At 35.1% G+C, this 20,735-nt stretch overlaps 1 protein-coding gene and 1 long non-coding RNA gene across 9 annotated transcripts in view; one reads left to right on the forward strand and one right to left on the reverse strand.

The window, feature by feature from the left end:
* The window catches only part of LOC141442872 (uncharacterized), a 126,921-nt gene that overhangs the window by 59,075 nt on the left and 47,111 nt on the right, over positions 1-20,735 (reverse strand). For 3 of the 8 annotated variants that reach the window (XM_074108025.1, XM_074108019.1, XM_074108026.1), the window contains exons 1-6: positions 19,795-19,880; positions 11,083-11,131; positions 6,535-6,731; positions 4,719-4,814; positions 3,762-3,875; positions 1,188-1,343 (exon numbers count right to left, since the gene is read on the reverse strand). In XM_074108025.1, the coding sequence (XP_073964126.1) occupies positions 1,188-1,343; positions 3,762-3,875; positions 4,719-4,814; positions 6,535-6,731; positions 11,083-11,113 (594 nt within the window). In that variant the 5' untranslated portion in view covers positions 11,114-11,131; positions 19,795-19,880. Of the gene's footprint in view, positions 1-1,187; positions 1,344-3,761; positions 3,876-4,718; positions 4,815-6,534; positions 6,732-11,082; positions 11,133-11,613; positions 11,634-11,900; positions 11,968-12,017; positions 12,199-15,666; positions 15,681-19,794; positions 19,881-20,735 lie in introns of those variants that run through there. The other 5 variants (XM_074108022.1, XM_074108021.1, XM_074108023.1 and 2 more) reach the window with 5 other exon arrangements.
* LOC141442886 (uncharacterized) overlaps positions 14,909-20,735 on the forward strand; it is a 57,745-nt gene continuing 51,918 nt past the window's right edge. The window contains exons 1-3 of the long non-coding RNA XR_012452979.1: positions 14,909-14,958; positions 18,165-18,201; positions 20,439-20,586. This is a non-coding gene — a long non-coding RNA (uncharacterized lncRNA). The remainder of the gene's footprint in view (positions 14,959-18,164; positions 18,202-20,438; positions 20,587-20,735) is intronic.

The following is a 20,735-nucleotide window of genomic DNA, read 5'->3' on the forward strand; positions in this document are numbered from 1 at the left end:
CAAAACTGTCTCAAAACACAGACATTCATTACCCCGTAACGCATAATGGCCATAATTAATTTCAGGTAATGCAAAATATTCACAAAATTATTCTAATTATAAATAAAACCGCGTAGCTCACCCAAAAACTATGAGATTTGACATTTCGGAGACCTCACGCTACACTAGCGCCTCTAGCGGCGAATTCATACGCGATAGCCCTCATTGGGCCTTTATAGGGCAAGCGTGCTCCATGTTAGCCCATGTCTTCGCTTACCATCACGCATATGCATTTGTGGTCAAATGCAGGCCTATTTTTGTATAAAAAACCGGCCAAGAGCATGTCGGACACGCCCGAAATAGGGTTCCGTAGCCATTATGAAAAAATTAAGTAATATTTTTCTAAGGATTTTATATTTTGCACGGAATATTCTAAGTTTAGATATATTTTATACCTTAGGCTGCTATTTACTCTTAAACTACTAATAATTCTCAAGCAAACTTAACCGTTATAGTTTTTCCTTTAAAGTTTGATATACCTACTACCATCCTGAATTTTTTCATGTTTTTTCACCCACCGGTTTAGATTTTAGAGGGGGGGGACGCTCGATTTTAATGAAAATTTGCACTTTAAAGTTGAATATTTCGCAAACAAATCGCTGAATCGAAAAATCGTCTAATCCAACCCCTAATGGTTTTAAAATACCTATCCAACGATATCCCACACTATAGGGTTGGATGAGAAAAAAAAATCACCCTCACTTTACGTCTATGGGAGGTACCCTAAAAATTTTTTTAGTTTTTTATTGTACCATTTTGTCGGCATAGTTTGCATATATATCCGTGCAAAATTACAGCTTTCTAGCATTGAAAGTCCCTGAGCAAAGCCGCGGACGGACAGACAGACAGACATGGCGAAACTATAAGGGTTCCGTTTTTGCCATAATAATAATAGCGCGGCAAAGAATCTGGTTTCTCTAGACACAGATATTAGACAATTTTAAGTTAACTTTCATTCTAAAATTATTTGCTGGTAGGTAATTAATTAATCTAAAATAGACATCGACAACCCTAAGCGTCCGCGCCGGCATAGGCAGTTCAGTCTCCTAAAGAGTTGGAGTGTGCATACTTGTTCTCTTTTACTATGGTCTATGGATAATTTTTAGATTATGTGGACGTCCTATGGCTGACAGGTGATGAATACTTACGACTCCCACTAGGTCATCGTACTGGGCGTTGCCAAATACGTTGACAGAACTCCACGAGCGTTCAGCGGACGCAGGCAACAGCTGCGAGTTTGTATACTTGCGTATGGTGCGGCCTTGGTTGAAGCATACTGCTACACACGTCGCGTAGAGACATGGCTGGACAAAAAAGAGTAATGTAAAGAAGGATTCACTAATGTTTCGCCGAAACTTGTTTGGCTAAAGCAATCACAATCAAAGTTTCACACACTACTCAATTAATCAGGCCTGTCTGTTCCAGTCAAATTTTGGCGTATTGAAAATACAAACTGAAATATAAATGCATAGAAAAACCAGAAAAATAAGACCAGCGCTGGGAATCGAACCCAGGTCCTCGGCATTACGTGCCACGTACCACCACTGGACAGTGATACAGACACGAATTTCTCCTATGCACCACATATCTCAGCTTGTTTGTTTTCTTATTTAGTCACTTAAGCAGCGACACTAGCGACATCTATGCTGTAGCCCTCATCGAGAAACTCTCAGCACCCCATTGGAACTAATCACTCACCCGGACAAGAGATGTCGTTATTAAGCAATCAAATTTAGATTGGTTTTTTGGAATCGGGATGACCGTAAAGTAACAAAAAATTTGGAATTGATATAAAAAATACAAAAAGATTCCAAAAAACCAATCTTCAGTTACGTATTTTTCATTACACAAAAAGGGCCGTAAGGACAAACTTAGGGATTTAATTTTTTTTTAATGTTGTAAATGTATTCCTTCGTCTTCGGAGCAACGCGACTCAGCGGCTGCTGCAACACGCGCACTGCGCGCCGCCGCTCTGCTCGCGCGAAGACGAAGGGCTACGGATTAGCCCGAAACATGTCGAGCTAAACTCGATTTAAGACGTGAGTTATCCGGGTCAATATATTTAATATGAGTGAGTCTCACGGTAGTTTCATGTTCAAAATTGTAAATGTATTGTTAAATTCGATAGAATGTTCAAGTTTGTCTGCACCTTATACTTAGTAATATATGATGGCTTACCGTTTAACTTAAAAAAAAGTAGTACCTAAATATAATACTTGATAAATTGCCTCTTGAGTCAATACAAATTAAAATTTGCCTCTCGTCACTTTTCTTTGTACCCCAGCAACCCCTTTGAAAAATGAGTAGGGTTTGACTTGTGATTAAACTAATTTGAAGAAGATATTGTACCTTTAAAAAACTGACCAAGAGCGTATAGAGTTCCGTAGCCTTTACGACAAAAACATATTTTTAAAGGATTTTGTATTGAGTACGGATTCTTCAAGTTTAGGTACGTTACTTATTTTATACCTTAGGCTGCTATTTACTCTTAAACTGCTAATAATTCTCAAGCAATCGTAACCGTATAATTTTCCTTGTAAATTTGATATACTTACTACTTACCATCCTGAATTTCTGCCAATTTTTCTACCCAACAGTTTACGCTCGATTTTAATGAAAATTTGCACTTCAAAGTTAAATATTTTGCAAACAGATTACTGAACACAATGGCTTTAAAAGACCTATCCAACGACACCCCACATTATAGGGTTAGCCGAGAAAAAAATCACCCCCACTTTACGTCTATGGAAGGACTACCCTAAAATACTTTTTTTTAGTTCTTATTTTTATTTTACCACTTGGTCGGCGTGATAGCCAGATAGACGGACAAACATGGCGAACTATAAGGCTTCCTAGTTGCCTACGGAACCCTAAAAATGTGGTCATCTAGTTACTTATTTTGCGAAGCTATTATTATTTTGGGGTTAATTCATGCTTGATTAAATTTGGTAGTTCTACGAGCGTTTTAACCGCTATTAGTTTAGAGAGACCGTAAGCAAAAAATAATAATTGTACCGTATGCACGCAGTATGTCGTTTTTCTCAAAAATGTTCGTAAAAGTCTACATTATTCCTTACATATCAGAAGGCCAAGTGCTTAGTTTATGGTCAGCGAGAAATTAAAAACTTAAAAAGATTGCAGGCGCGCTAGCAAACTTTTTAAAAAGCGAAAACGGCCGTGGTAATTTTGGCACAAGTCGTATACAGCGAACACAAATGGCTGCTATCAGTTATTTTGTTGGAACTCCTCTTTTTTATTGGATCTGAAACAACTTGTGGTGTTTTCGGTGGAAAAATACACCTGCTGTTTTTTTTTTTATGAAACAGAGGCGGGAAAACATAAAAAAATTTATTGGAATAAAATTAAAAGTCATAATATATTTTGTTGAGAAAAGGTTTATTCTAATTCAGTTTTTTTTTCCTTCACCATTTTTGAGAAAAGCTTTATATTAGTCTCGGCTGGAATAGCAATTACTGGCTTCGTATTAGTTAAACGGACTCGCAAGTGCGTCCGTTTAACCCTCATACTTGCCAGCAATTGCCTATATACTTCCAGGCCACGACAATAATCTACTATTATAAAATCCTTCCATTCTACCTGACTCATTTCCTCAGTATAAGCGACAGGAAACGATAGCGGTTGACATGCTCGTAAAACTACCCTTAAGTTTTTGTAATAAGTAACAATTGTAAACCGATTATTGATGTGCTACTGCGACTTACCTCTTTATAAGTATGGTTGTTAAGCTGAAAGTTGAGAGACAGCGCTCGCTTCATGTTCTGCGACCAAAGGGGCTCATCGGATTTAATATAGACGGAGTTTATAAGACCATGTTCCTGTGAAAAAAAGACATTAATTTACTCAATTTTATAAATTATAAACTCTTGACATATCATGTTAATTTCTTTTGTACAATAAAGAGTTTACATACTTACATACATACATAAAATTGCAGTTGTGTAATGAAACAGTTGGCAAACAATAAATTCTGCGACAACGCAGACCCCGAATTCAAGATTAGAGAGATAAGGAAATTCTTCCGTGTGACGTCACATACAAGTACAGTCAATCCCACATTCATACAGACCAAGGTAGAAAACGTATTAATCTCACCAAACGTGTGGTTCGCCGACATAAAGTTTCAGTTTATTTTTCCAAAAAAAAAAACTATCTATCTATAGTAGTGAGCTACATTATAAGTCTATTATCGATAAAAAATATAATATGGACCATCCCAGAAAACTTAACATACCCAATTATGCGAACCAATATGGACCTAGTATTAAACTCTCGATATTACAAGGTGGGTCCTGTAACAGGAGCAAAAAATTAAACCACAGCTTCCACTCTTCATCTTGAGCTAATTTGACTAACTTTTGAAAATAACTTGTACTTAATATGATTTTTGTTATAGTTTAAAATTTTATTGGACAAGCAATATATTATAGGTTTTTACGTGACAGGCGATGTCATTTAGGCTATTGGATGCCGTACATTGAAAATAAGTACCATTTAATTTGTTAAATAAAATTTAAAATAAATAAAATTTGTATGGTAAAATTACTTAATTTTTGAAAGTTACAGAACTAAAGTACCTAGTTCCATTTGAGCAGCATAACCTGGGTTTTAGCTCCTGTTACAGGTCCCACCCGGTATATCGTTAATAATCTTAATCTTACCGTATAGTCAGCTTCCCAATGCTGAGACATCACAGCATAAATGTCCTTGGCTATTGCTTCCACGTAGTAACCTGTGTTCTTACTGAACTGGGCACCCTGTAGACAAATGTACTACATGTATTTAAGAGCTGTAACATGAACTAAACTCATAGAATAAGATATATAATATCTTTAAAAAAAATTAGTCCGGTAGTTAAATTATCTCAAAATTAGCCACGTCAAAACTTTTGTCAAATAAACAAAACCGGCCAAGTGCGAGTCGGGCTCGTGCACGAAGGGTTCCGTACCGTTATCTATATAACATTAGACATTAGCAAAAAATGGCAAAAAAATCACGTTTGTTGTATGGGAGCCCGCCTTAAATATTTATTTTATTCTGTTGTTATAGCGGCAACAGAAATACATAATCTGTGACAATTTCAACTATCTAACTATAACGGTTCATGAGATACAGCCTGGTGGCAGACAGAGAGACAGTGGAGCCTTATTAGTAATAGGGTCCCGTTTTTACCCTTTGTGTACGGAACTAAAGTTCCGCGTGAGGTCACACCTGCATACACTTTTCAATAAGGAGTAACGTAATAATCAATCAAATCAATCAAAATAAATCAATAAAACTAAAATTTATAATTACATATAATAATAGCAAGGCTTGATAAATAAAAGGTACCTATTAAGTAAACAATTGTTTCCACTGTTGCTATTTCATTTCCTCGCCATCGAAGTGAAAAGCAGAGTGTAAAACTCGAGCATTAAACCCATTTTCCCCTCGACGTGTCTATCCACTATCACGTGGGTATTATGAACGTTCCGGGTAAAATGGCACATTTTATACTATTTTTGTACAATCTACTATTATATTGCACACCACAAATCAGTACAAGATTTTTAAATTGACATAAAATTCAGGGTAGACAATAGGCATAAGCAGGCATAAGCTGAGTCGCTTTCCCTTTTAATAGTTTGTACTTTTTAACCGACTTCAAAAAAAGGAGGAGGTTATCAATTTGGTTGTATTTTTTTTAATGTTTGTTTCCTCAGAACCAACCAACCGATCAACCGATTTGAATTTTTTTTTTGCGTTCGTCTAGGAATGTGGGTCCCATAAGCACAAAATCAGGATCTGATGATTGGATCTTAAGGAAATCGAGGGAACTCTTCAAATGTTGTAGGGACACCTATAGTAAATTGGATATATTTCGTGCATTTGCGCTTGAAAATCATCATTTGGTGAAGTGGAACTGATGATGAAGACCACAGTTGACCATCGGAGTTACTACTCAATAGCAAGTAGGTATTTCACGGGTTGAAGTTTAATTACTTTGACACAGTTGCTATGCAATTTATGCTCCTCGTACTGCATATGGTAAAACGAGTGGTGAAGCATCAAGACTCCTCAATAATTAACGTCTCTGCATGGGAAAAAGCAATATCGTAATAGGTGATGAGCAGTTGATATTTAACTATAATTGTAGCTTAGATTATTTACAGTAAAAAGCGTAAAAAAAAAATTACTTATATCAAAAAATTTAACCAACTACAAAAAACCTTGAAAATAATTTTCTACCAGTCTGAAGTCGGTCGGTGCCTCAGCACGAGCCAGTGGGAGTGATTGAAGCCCTATATAAAGTGCGTAGGTGAGGTAGATGACTATAGTCTACTCCTGCTGGCTCGTGCTGAGGCATCGACGGTAGAAAATTATTTTAATGGTTTTTGTAGACGTTTAAATTTTTTGTTATAAATTTGTAAATAAACTATTGAATAAATCTCTTCTTTTATCTCTTTCAGACAACCATTTGGGTAGACGATACCATACCTTGACATAGTCCAAACGGTATCGTACTCTAGTGAAGTTATCGTATGCTGTGACCACCAGCTGACCGTCCATTGTCCAGTAGGAGCTGTCCTGAGGAGTTAAGGAGCCACCGGATACATTGGCGCTGATGTCGTAGGTGTACTCATGGTCTTCGTATGGAAAGAGCAACCGCAGAGACGCTGTTGCTGAAGATATCACTGTAAACAAGTAATTTTTTTCAAAGTCAAAGTCAAAATATCTTTATTCAATTTAGGCTATAACAAGCACTTATGAATGTCAAAAACAATCTACCACCGGTTCGGAAAAACCTCTGTTGAGAAGAATCCGGCAAGTAACTCAACGAGGTATATTTTTTTTAAACAGATTTACAGTATTATTAAATGATATCTATACCTACATCACAAGTATTAAACACAACTTTATTTTTAACACAGTAGGTTCGCTATTTAAATAATAATATTTTTGTTAAAAAAATAATTCTTTCTGGTGATCGTACTTTTTATTGACTGTACTTGCATTGTCATCAGAACCACATTTCCGTACCAAATTTCAAGTCCTGGCTAGACTACCAGAATGGCACTGCTAGATTATTGTATACGGTATTTGACTATTTTGTATATGTTTTATAAATTAAAACTACACAATGTCTGTTATCGAATAGAAAAACAACATTTTAAGCTACCTTTACAAATAACAAAGTTATAAAGGTTTGAAATTCAAGATTAGACAGAGAAAGACATACTGGCATGTGACGTCACACGCCAGTACCGCCATACTTGCTGAATAGAGAAAAGCGTTTGAGAAAGAGACAGGCATATAGATTTTTAAAAAAATCACTATAAATCCAATTTTTCAACCGATTTAAATTTCTCTTCGCTAAATACTATCTGATATCTATATTTTCATAATATTATTAAGATATGGCAAAATCAGGAGTTGTCAAATACCGTATTGTCACCAGATTTACAGTGTGTCAAATTTTTTGAAAGAGAGGAAACAAAAAAACATATATTGTCACAAAACACATTAAATAGGTAAGATTTTAAGTCAATCTGACCAGTGGAAGTGGGTCAAATTCATCGCAAGATTTGACCCGCACATAACATACTCGTAAGTATACTTCGTTTTTTTAGCATTAGAAAAAGTGTAAACAATCTTTACGAGTCTTTTTTATTGAAAACATTTTAAAAAAACAGCAACTATTACTTATAATACATATATATATATATATATATATATATATATATATATATATATATATATATATATATATATATATATATATATCTATATATATACATATATATATATGTACAGCACTATCTCGATTGTCGATTCTTTGTTAGAATTAAGTTTTTTTCCCCCCCTTCTCTGTGCACACCTGTGCGAGCGCAATACACGTTTAAACCCAGTGGGAATTCAATTTTTATCTATTAAATCCCCAGCACGCCTTAAGCTAGCCCTATCAACCAAATACAGTGCCTGCTCATCAACTAGCTTTTGCCCGCGAGTACTTTAGTTATCAGGGCAAATGTTTTAATTAGCCCTCGTTATAATTGTGACATTTGTATCTGTGTGCAAAGCGAAGTACTGCCGTAAACGATAGGTAACAGTAACAGTTTACTAAAGTACTTCACTAAAAACAACATTTTTTACCAGTTTTGAAGCTAGTTTATGAAAAGATTTATGCTAAGCACGAGAACTAGTAAATGAATTATCTCGTATGCTTCCGGCGAGAATCGAATCTTACTCTAGAACCCGAAGTATATATTCGAATTTGCACTGTACATAATATTTTGTAAATTAGGTAAAAGATAAATAAGAACGGATAATCACACTAAAATTACGCTTATGGATTTTATTATGCACAGCACAATGAGCAATTTTAAAGTTAGGTACTTAATGCATAATTATTTGCAAATTTATTTCAGACATCATTTTAAATATCAATTTAATTTCCACATTTTAGTTGTACATTTTGTAGGAAAAACTTCTCCCCTATTGAAGTCGCCAACACCATACGGATCATTTTAATTGTGACCAGCCATATTTTTAGTCTAGAAACAAGGAAGTCTCATAGAAACTCCCCCCTTATAAGTCGAACGTTACTTTCTCTTTCTTTATCTTTACCTACGCAGATCATTTTTATTTTAAATCAGGACCCTGTAAGTATACCAATTTTCATAATGCTAAGTCCAGAAATGAGAAAATTTCCATACAAACTTTACCCCCCCCCCCCCCATTTTACCTAATTTTATCCATTTCACCTACACAGATAATTTTTAATTCTCATCGAGAACTTGTATACCTATTTTCATACTTGTAAGTCCAGAAATGAGAAAATTACCATAAAATCTTTACACCCCATTTTACCCCTTTAGGGTTAATTTTTTCCATTTCACCTACACAGATAATTTTTAATTCTAATCGAGAACTTGTATACCTATTCTCATAGAAATGAGAAAATTTCCATACAATCTTTACCCCCATTTTACCCCTTTAGGGGGGAATTTTATCCATTTCACCTAGATAGATAATTTTTAATTCTCATCGAGAACTTGTATACCTATTTTCATACTTGTAAGTCCAGAAATGAGAAAATTACCATAAAATCTTTACACCCCATTTTACCCCTTAGGGTTAATTTTTTCCATTTCACCTACACAGATAATTTTAATTCTAATCGAGAACTTGTATACCTATTCTCATAGAAATGAGAAAATTTCCATACAATCTTTACTCCCCATTTTACCCCTTCAGGGGGAATTTTATCCATTTCACCTAGATAGATAATTTTTAATTGTAATCGAGAACTTATACACCTATTTTCATACTACTAAGTCCAGAAATGAGAAAATCTATATATATAAAAGAAGAAACTGACTGACTGACTTATAGATCAACGCACAGCCCAAACCGCTGGGCCTAGAAACTTGAAATTTGGTTCTTTTTCTGGTAATAAATTTTAAGACTGTAATAAGTGTTTTAATTGTGTTATAATGCACATAATATTAGTTGATTTTTTTCGTAATGGCTACGGAACCCTATCTGGGGCGTGTCCGACACGCTCTTGGCCGGTTTTTTTAATAATCCGAACTGTTTTCATTGACATTATCCGTCATTGCCCATTGATCCATTTTCTGGTTCCAACTTGCTATAACTTCGGCTTGCTTCGTCTTCTTAGATTGGCAAAGTTTCGACAACGTCTATCAACAAATTACTATAATGAGTTTCTGTTCACTATAGATATTGCGAAGCTATTATAACTGTTAGATTAGCATGTTACCAGCTTAGAGATAGATAGATTTATTTCTTAATGGAAATCATTCATTACATTTCAGACTAGTCAAAAATATAAGGGTTCTCAAAGGTGTACTGCCGTTTCGGCAAAATATTTTTCGCCAAATTTCACTTCCCAAAAAACTTATCGCAGTATTTTCATTTAGCAAACGTATTTTCGCATTTTATTCATTTGGTCAAATTATCATTTGGCATAATTTTACATTGTCAAGTTTTATTATGACAAACGTTTTCTTTTGGCTAATATTATATTCCAAAAAAATGTTTGTTCAAAATGACACTTCGCACACGAACCAACCACAGAAACCAACTGCTACCCAAAAAAGTAGGTTAGGTTAGGTTAGAATTGCGTCCCCACAGAAACGAACTGCTACCAGTAAAGTAGGTTATATTGCCATGCAATATTTTGTGAAGATTGCTTTATGCCAAACAATACATTTGACTAAATAATACTTGGTAATATGAAACATGACTATTTTCCAAACAATAATTTGGCAAAAAAAAATACTAACTGTAAAATTGCGATAAGTTGTATTAGCAAATGATTTTTTGCCAAATGATAATTTGAGTAAAATATTTTGGGATGTGATACTTTGGGAAAAGTTTTTTGCCCATACATTAGTAATCCGTTCTCAAAATATCGTCAAGAGAAATAAAATTACATTGAAAACATGCCTAATCAACATAAAAACAAGCTAATGTCGATGGGTAAAATCAAATATATAAACAAGCCTTTTGAAGAGGCTTTCTGGAGTTCAGAGGCTTCAGTGGGACGTATACTTATAACTATAAGTAACCTAACTAAAACTATGGTTAAGTAAATTTTTGCTGACCAAGCAAATAAAAACTTCCAACCGCAGGGCGCAGGCCTCCTCTCGGAATGAAAGGGCTTGGGCCGTTGTTCCAAAATGTGCCTGCCCAGTGAGGGGATTGGGGAGGGGATTACCACGACTTTGCAGGTGGTTAGACCTTGTGCAAGGTTCGCCCGGATTGCTACCACCATCTTGCTCGCTAATCCTGCCGTGAAGCAGCAGTGCTTGCACTGTTGTGTTTCGGCGTGGAGAGTAAGACAGCCGGTGCAATTACTGGCACTTGAGGTATCCCATCTTAGGCCTCTAGGTTGGCAACGCATCTGCAATACCCCTGGTGTTGCAGATGTTTATGGGCGATGGTGATCTCTTACCATCAGGAGACCCACATGCTCGTTTGCCATTTAGTCGAATAAAAAAAAACTTGATGGAAACTTACCAAGACATAAAAAGAGACTCCTCAGAATCATCTTGGCTTCTCAGCTGGCCTGGAAACATAAATATATTTTTCACTTCTCATGCTCGTAAAGTTCGTATTTATGCTGGAACTAGGCGACACAAAATGAATTTTTATTCTCTTGTGCATAAAGTAAAATCTTCTTCAAAGACCAAGGCAAAAGCGATGTCAACAGCCACAAACAAAAAAAAATCTACATATTTTTTTATTTTTTATTTATATAAAACTAAAAATCAATCAAAATAAATAAATAAAAGTTAAAATTTATATTATAGCAATGCATGAAAAATAAAAGGTATCTAGTAGGTAAGTGAAAAATATTTCAAGTGCTGTTACTTCATTTCCCCGCAATCGAAGTGAAAAGCAGAGTGTAAAACTCGAGCATTAAAGCCATTTTCCCCTCGACGTGTCTATCCACTATAACGTGGCTATATGAACGTCTCGGTTAAAATGGCTTGTTTTATGCTCTTGTTGTACAATCTACTATTAGTTCAAAAAAATATTCGGATTTACGCGTCAGAAGCGTTTTGCCAACTGGACCACAGGAATCCCACCAACAAACCTAAAACGTAATTATTCCGAAATACTTTAAGAACACCATATTATTTCGTTTCGCATTAGAAAAAGGGTAGGTAAACAATTTTGACGAGTATTTTTATTGAAAACGCTTTTAAAAAGTAGTAAATACTTATTAATTTCGATACCAAAAGAATGTAAATTATCTTATTATACTCGTACATATTAGCTGACAAATTTTTCAAAAGTGATTTTCATTAAAAGACACGTCAATGATCGCTTACCTTCTTTCTAATGATACAATAAACGAATTATACTTCAAGTTAGCATATTTAATGAATACAGCCATAAAAACATAGCACTCACAATAGCAACTTAGTTAAGTTGTCATAAATACTCACTTTCACTTGATACCAAACTGTGTTTAATACAACTTCACAACAGTAGAAACTAAGGACTGCCGAGCAACACTGCAGCCGAACAAAGCGGAGTGGCAAAACGTATAAACTGAGTTATACCTAATTTTTAATCAGTATTATTTTGCAAATATTATTAAAATATAAATTTATTTTTGGCAGCTCAGTGATCTGTAGTAACTGGCGTCTGTTAGGAAATAACATCGCTGCTCCTGGCATTAGGGATGTGAATACATTATACTTATTTGAACAACTATCTCGTTTCATTACAATATATTATTATGACTATTAAAGGTATGAATATAGTCTCTCAAATTTTCTCAGATTTTGATAAAACATATCTAAGAACCATCGCTAGAGAACCTGCTTTCAATTTAAAAAAACCGCATCTAAATCACACACAGTCACACAGACAAACAGACACACATAGCAGTCACACTTATCAGACTTGGAAGCTGTTAATGTCAAAACGAAACATTCTGCCTGAGTGTCAATCTTTCACAATGTGAAATTAAATGAAATTAATGTATTTTGCTGGAACCTATACAGGTTTTACCTACTTGTAACATAATTTTGCCGGTTTTACCTACATGGAACATAATTATGCCAGTTTTTGACCTCAGACGATTTATAATAAGAAGATAAAATACATGTCGCTTGCATTTAATCCAGAACCGATGTTGTCGCCTTTTTGTCAGTCTGTGCTTGTAATTTTAACTAAATTGTGGTAACTACTAATAGAATTGAATACTTATTAGTTTAAAACACTTTGGAGCAGTGAAGATGTCAACAATTTCTATTTTTTAATGTCTCTGCGTTACAACACTTTACATCACGGCTTTATCAAACGGCACCGATAACCGTTTGACCTGTGAACTAATAAATTAGAGTGATTAAGCCACCAGAACACTGAGACCTCTCGCGTCTAAGGCATAGGTACAGACGAATATACACAACATATTACGCCTTTGGCTATGAGCGGACACACGCGCTTTTGATTCTTTAATTTTCGCCGAAAATATGTGTCCCAAAAATGATTCATTTTACAACTGTTTCATATGGAGTGTATTTTCATAGCTTAAGGTCCCGGGTTCGAATCCCGGCCGAGGCAGATATTTGTATGAATAATACGAATGTTTGTTCTCGGGTTGGATGTTTTATATGTATTTAAGTATGTATTTATCTATATAAGTATGTTTATCCGTTGCCTGGTGTCCATACTACAAGCTTTGCTTAGTTTGGGACTAGGTAAATAGTTGTTAAGTGTCCCATAATATTTATTTATTTATTTATATGGACTGTATTTCAGATTTTTTATAAAACAAACCTAACCTATAGGGTGCTACAGAATAGTACTGAAATATAATAATATCCTAAATAGTTTACTGTTTCCGAAAAAAATCTATCGTCTACAAATGAAAGAGTTGGGAAATGGATCAGTACCTGGGCGACCGAGCTTTGCTCGGGTTAAAACTCGATAACAAGCGTTTTTAACCCCCGACGCAAAAAGAGGGGTGTTATAAGTTTGACCACTATGTGTGTCTGTCTGTGGCACCGTAGCTCTTAAACGGGTGGACCGATTTGAATGCGGTTTTTTTTATTTGAAAACAGGTTTTTATTATATTATTATTTGCTATTGAAAGACTATAAAAGGGTTTTGTTTCGTAAATAAATTAATATTTTACGAAATAAATCAGTGTTTTCTACAAGTAATATTTTTATTTTGTAATTTTAGTTATTTTAATACACGGCTAAGAAACATTTGGTTATCAGATATTTGATAATGACTAATAAAATTCACAGAAATTGAAGGTCATTCATTGTTATTTAATTAGATATGCCATTTTATGCTAAACTATCACTGTAAGGCTTATACATAACATTAAAATGTTTTTTTTTATTTTGGTGTTATTTTTTATAAATACGTGAATTCACGAAATTAATTCGGCTGTGTCATTGCCACTCAAGTGAGATTTTTTCAAAATGGCCGCGCCACCTGACTGTTAATTTTAAATATGGCGCCGCCAATCCAAAGGTTATGGGGACCTATATGTCCGACAGTGGATGTTATACTGCTAATATGATGATGATGATTAATTCCAAATTGCCCTTGGCCTTGAATAATGTGAGTTCAAAATACAAGTAATTGACAAAACCACTGTATAGTGAGCTGTACATTTAGTGCAGCCCGCAACGCTCTTATGTATATGGATATAAAGTTAAAAATTAAGCGTTATGCTCGTAAAGATAATAGTGCTTTTTACTCATGGATTTTTAACCACCGATGTAAGTACCAAGTACCATCAGGAGACCCACTTGCTCGTTTGACATCCAGTCGAATAAAAAAAAAGTACCTGGGCGATCGAGCGTAGCTCTGGCTAAAACTCCATAATACTCGATAATAATCCCATAGATTCGACCACGTATTGGCGCAGGTTCCAATAATAACATAGGCGACACAGACTTAGTTTTTAAACTCCGACAACAACAGGGGTACCGTGTTATAAGACCGCTATGTGTGTCTGTCTGGCAGCGTAGCTCTTAAACGGGAGGAGCGATTTCAATACAGTTTTTTATTTGTAATCTGGTTTTCTAGCGATGGTTCTTAGAGATGTTTCAGCCAAATCGGTTCAGCCATTTTTGAGATATTGTACTTTGAAGTGACAAAATCGGGTTTTCCAACTTATTCTTGATTAGGTTAGTTTCGTCCCGATAAGAATGTCATTAAACAACCAGTTATTTTGTTCGTAGACTTATAATTTCACCCGCATACGGAATCGGCTAATGTACTTTTTTAAACGTAGGTAAGTGAGATTATATGATGAAATAGATATAAATACAGCCCATGTTTTAAAAAGTAATCAGTTCAATATGGAAAAGCGTGTTCTTCGGAGTGTTCTTTACGCGTTTTTGGTCATTCAAAATGGTAAGTCAAATAGTTATATTTTAATCAGCTTTTGCCCGCGACTTCTTTTATCGCTATCCCGCGGGAACTTTGCAATTTTCTGGGATAAAAACTATCAAAAATTACCTTCAGCTATCGCCATATCAAATTTCACTTAAATCGGTTCCAACGATTTGAGCGTGAAGAGATAACAAATAGACACACAGTTTCTTCTTCGTTTCTTCTACTTTTATGATTGGTTTTTTGGAATCTTTTTGTATTTTTTATTTCAACTCCAAATTTGTTACTTTATCGTTTGCCCGAATTTCATATGCCCGAATGTATCGTTTTCTAGAATTTTCATTTGCCATAAAGTAATTTATTTCTGAAATAGTAATTTCTTCAGAGTTGATATTAAACTAACCTAACCTACTGCATTATATATGATGACATTTTAAAAAATCCTGAAAACAGCACAGTTCTTTATGTTTAATGGCAAACGTTGGTATGGCAAGTGAAATTCGGGCAAATGAAATTCGGGCAAGTAAAGGTAACCGTATCTTAAGGGTATCCCGTGAAACCATATCGAGAATACAGACTGAGACATGTATGCACAGAAAAACAGACCAGCGCTGGGAATCGAACCCAGGACCTCAGCAATCTGTGCTGCATGCTATAACCCCACCACTGCTGGAGAGGAATCTAGACACCGTCTACTACTCTACTTTTGTATGACGAATCTAAATAATATATTACAAAAGTGCTTTAATTGTGTGTTGAACCGAGACCTTGCTAATATTTTGACCCGCGACGCAAAAAGTGCTATAAGTTTGACCGCTGTGTGTGTCTGTCTGTGGCACCGTAGCTCTTAAACGGGTAGACTGATTTGAATGCGGGTTTTTTTTATTTTAAATCACGTTTTCTAGCAATGGTACTTAGATATGTTTCATTAAAATCAGTTCAGCCGTTTTTAAGATATTGAACTTTGAAGTGACAAAGCCGGAGGTTTTCCATCTTTTTGATGGTTAGGTTATTCTCATTAATATTGTAAATTAATTGAAATAGGCATTCGTTTCGAGAGAGTGATTACTTAGCTGATCAGTTCACATCAATGACAGACGAGGGTAGACGTCCAAGCGACTCGAGGTTTGGCTAAATATACCCAAAACTTATGGACAAGGAGCTAGTAACATTTTAGAGGAGGTATTAGAAGCAACAAGAAAACTTGTACAGTCGAGCTCAAATATCTTTACACTTTAATACCTTGTCGCTGTCACGTCATGTTGGAACTTTTGTATCAAATTGTCTGAAGGCATACAGTGATAAGATACATACTTCTTTTCCCCTTGTTCCCAAATCTGTTGAGCTGTCTCTGCATTTCGAGACAAGCTCCTCATTAATCTCTAGGAATTAAAGTTTTTTTTTTCTTTACTTTGGAAACCCCTTAACAGCCAAACACGGTGTTTGTTAATGGAGGATTATCGCGATTTTCAGTGCTTGTGTATGCATGTGACAATTTTTAGGGTGTGGAAATAACCTTAAAATGACAACTGTACAAAAACATTTAAAAAACACGATTTAATTTTCGTAAAACGCAATTAATGAATATGCAGATGAATCTATTCAATTATAAATTAAGGATGAATTCATTTTATTTGTAGTGTTTTAAAATATATTTCAATTTTGAATCTGTTGGCTAAATAGGTAGCATTTACAGGGACTTTACAAAAAAAAGAATAAACCACAGAACAAATTTTGTTGCTATTTGAATTTCGAACCTTCGTCGCCGACTGTACACTTCCTTTGATTGAAAATGCCAATATCCGGGAAGAGACGTCTAAAATGCCTATACTTATGTTTGGTTTTACGAATAGGTACCAACCGCTGGCTGATAGAAATTGAAATATATATATATTATGCTGAGTGGGGACCTTTTTAGCGTCATGTATATCTTTATCTGTTCTATGTTTGTTTCTATGTTTTTTATGGCGTTAAATAAAAGTATTTTCTTCCTTTCTTTCTTTCTAAATATAATAATTTTATTAAAATCAGGGAATATGACATCCGTTCATTTTTTTCCATCAAAAATTATTTATTTCTAACAAAAAGCAATAAAACACAATACATTAAACATTTAAAAATATGACTATGTACAAAATATATAACCTAGCCTAACCTATAAATAAAAAATCCCTCCTAGGTCACCGTCGCTGTTCATTGTGCCCAGAAGGCTGGCAGCATTCCCGCGTTGTATTGCAAGGCTAATCCTTTGCCCAAAATAGCTGCCAGCCCTCTGGCCACCTGAAACATCAATGAGGCGCGCGGATATCTCTTATATCTTATATATCCGTTCATTTGAATTTAAACTCCGGGATGTCGCAAAATTCCTGTGAGTGTTCCCAAAAAATACATCGTAAATTTTGGTAACTTTGAATAAAAACCCGCGCCGGATTTTCAAGTTAAGTCAAGTCAAAATATCTTTATTCAATTTAGGCTATAACAAGCACTTATGAATGTTAAAAGAAAAATCTACCACCGGTTCGGAAAAACCTCTGTTCAGAAGAAAGCAAAGCAAGAAACTCTACGAGGTATATTTTTTTTAACAGATTTACAATATTATTAAATGATATGTATACATCATAAGTAGGTATTTTACATAAGTAACTTTATTTTAACACAGTAGTACGCTATTTGAAGGATCGCTAATGCGGATCGAAATTATTTCCAAATATCCCTGTCCATGATATAATCATTAACTTTATAATACGCCTTAGATATTAATGTCTTCTTGACAATAGATCTGAATTTTGTATCAGTTTCGTTTGTAATATTTTTTGGAATTTTATTATAAAAACGTATGCAATTCCCAAAAACGACTTTTTGGTTTTAGCCAGTCTGTAAGATGGAACTTTAAGCTTCCCTGTATTTCTAGCAGCCTTTGGCTTATCGACGTTAGTGGGAAAATCACATAAGTATGTTCTTCCTAACATACATGATTATTTCAAAAACATAAAGCGACGGCAGGGTTAGCATACCTGTTTCCTTAAAAAAAGGTCTTAAAGATTCACGCTCTCTTTTGTAAGATAAAAATTGACTCAATGTCTGCAGCAGATCCCCATAAAATAAGGCCGTACGTTTCATGACCTTATATCCCTTTCGCACCTGAGTAACACGATTGTGATTACCTACTTTAAAAAATCATATAGAACCATTTATAATATTGTGTTCAACGTTTTTTTTTATTCCAGCCATATCACAGTCATCGGGGAACGAAAGACAAAAGCGGTAAGATATCTTTCTGTTTTTAACCGTGTGGTGTCGGGTTAGAATTACACCTCTACATTTCTTCCAGTGGTGGATGTCGTAAGTGGCGACTGAGGTATAGGCAAAGACTACAGTATATACTTAAGTATACCGTAGGGGACAGGCTAGCAACCTGTCACTATTGTACCTTTTTTTTGTCAAACTGTAAACCTAAAATTGCTAAAAGTGGCTCCGAAGCGGTAACGTTTCGTGTGCTCTGCCTACCCCATTTGGGAATACAGGCGTGATGTTTGAAAGAAAGAAAGAAAGAAAGAAAATAATTTATTTATAACAGCAATGACACATAATAAGTAAAAATAACAATAGGAAATGTTGCCGCTATAAAAAGGTCCCGGCTCAGCATATCGCTGGTTGAAAACCAGCACTGGTCTGTGTTGCACTGTGTGTGGTGGTGATGTTTGCGTGTGTGTGCGTGTAGGAACTTGATAGTTGTGCACTGTGTCAGGATTGACTTCTTAGCGGCCGGGTACTATAATTTTAATGTAGGTAGTTATCGATCTCTAACAAAATTCTAGACTCCAGCATTTCAAGTCGTTGTTGTGAAGTCGTCGTGATTAAAGAAAGAAAGAAAGAAATTAAGTGAAGTAAAGAAACTAATCTAAAATTAAGTGTTTAAAAATAAAATTTATGACCTTAAAAGATTTTTTTTTCAATTTCGTGTTACTTACATACATACGAACATTGCAAGTTAAAAATGTTACTACTCGGTGGATGTTTTTTTTTAATGGAGACACTATTATAAATTACAATGTGAAATAACTGCCATCACAATAAAATTATGTAATACTAGCTAATGCCCGCGGCTTCGCCCATTTGTAATTATTCAAATTTTCTTTCATTAAAACCTTCTCCTAACAATAACAAACACAACAAAACAGAATTGGGGATGTCTAAAAAAAATTACCCACGGTTTTTATATTTTTTTTGTACAGAAAAGTCAATTATAAGAAACTAATTTCAATATTTTTTCATTTAGTTCACTACTTTTTTCAAAATTAATTTGTTGCTTATTTGTTAAATAATAAATTAATTACATTATGTTAAAATTAAATAACTACAGAAAACGAGTTAAAAAGCATTTATCTCGAAATGGTTTTCGATTTACTATACATTGCAAAAAAATAGACATCCCCAATTAGCGAAATCGTTCCCGCCGTTCCCGAGTTTTGCGCTTAGCAACACATTTTACGATTATTTTTTATTTATATAGATTTTATAATTATTCGAATCCTAAATTGACATTGCTCGTTAATATTTTATTAATTTATCTATTAATCAAATTAATTGTGTATGTGGGTAGTTACAAGATTATTCTACTTAAAATATTTTATGTGCTGACAGAGTATCATGGATTGACTTGAATGATAAATAAATAAATAATCAATGGAAATTCAATCAAAGATACTGAATCACGTACCAGGGTAGAACCTTTGTGCTACTGTAATCGCATTGGCCTTCCATAGATCTGCCAAAGAAGTCGCAGCGTTATTATAAAGAAGTCGCTATCTGGCACGCGATTCAGTTTCGACTGTGTAACTAAAAAGATTTACTTACCTATTACAAAAGTGCGATGTCCGTAACAGTCATAAACGTCACGTCAAGATGCCTGACACTACCTGAATGGTACTACTCTAATGTCACTGCAACTTTCATTTCTACTACCCTCAGAATGCATGTTTTTTTTAATTGATTGATTGTTTTTAGGGTAGCGTACTGCAGTTGGTAAAAACGGAACCCTTATAGAATCACTTTGTGTCTGTACTTATAGGGTGCAGGTGGTAGGTAAAACTTGTGCAAGGTCCGCCCGGATTGCTACCACCATCTTGCTCGCTAATCCTGCCGTAAGCAGCCCAGTGTTGCATTGTTTGTTTCATTGTGGAGAGAAGACAGCCGGTGAAATTACTGGCACTTGAGGTACATCCCATCTTAGGCCTCTAGGTTGGCAACGCGTCTGCAATAACCCCTGGTGTTGCAGATGTTTATGAGCGGTGGTGATCTTTTACCATCAGGAGACCCACTTGCTCGTTTGCCATCCAGTTGAATAAAAAAAAATTAGGGTCACTTGTTGGAGCAGTGAAAAACTCTTACTTTTAAGGTAACGCATTTCGAATCAACAGAGCGCTCTTTAGAGCAACATTCACCGTTCATCGTACTACCGACGTATACAATATAATGATGTATTTGTGGTAATCTTTCAGCTGTATAGTGATCCAGAAACAATCAGGCACGCACGGCGACAGCGCTGAGGGCGATGACGAGGGCGACTATAGACGTCCTCAGCCTGTACCCAAGGCTGACAAGACCAGCTATAGACCCTTGCATGGAGACAGGAGTTATGAAGCGGAGGTTAGTATAACTTATTTTTTGAACGGGACTGTCCCTTTTTTTGATTACGAGTCCCGGTGTCCCCAAAATGAAAACCGGGACGCAAAATTGTCCCATTTTCAAAAATCGCGCGAAAATTTAAGAGCGTAGAGAAAGAGAATTGTCTATGA

The sequence above is a fragment of the Choristoneura fumiferana genome, chromosome 26 (genome assembly GCF_025370935.1).
Source record: "Choristoneura fumiferana chromosome 26, NRCan_CFum_1, whole genome shotgun sequence".
In the NCBI taxonomy this organism is placed as follows: Eukaryota; Metazoa; Arthropoda; class Insecta; order Lepidoptera; family Tortricidae; genus Choristoneura; species Choristoneura fumiferana.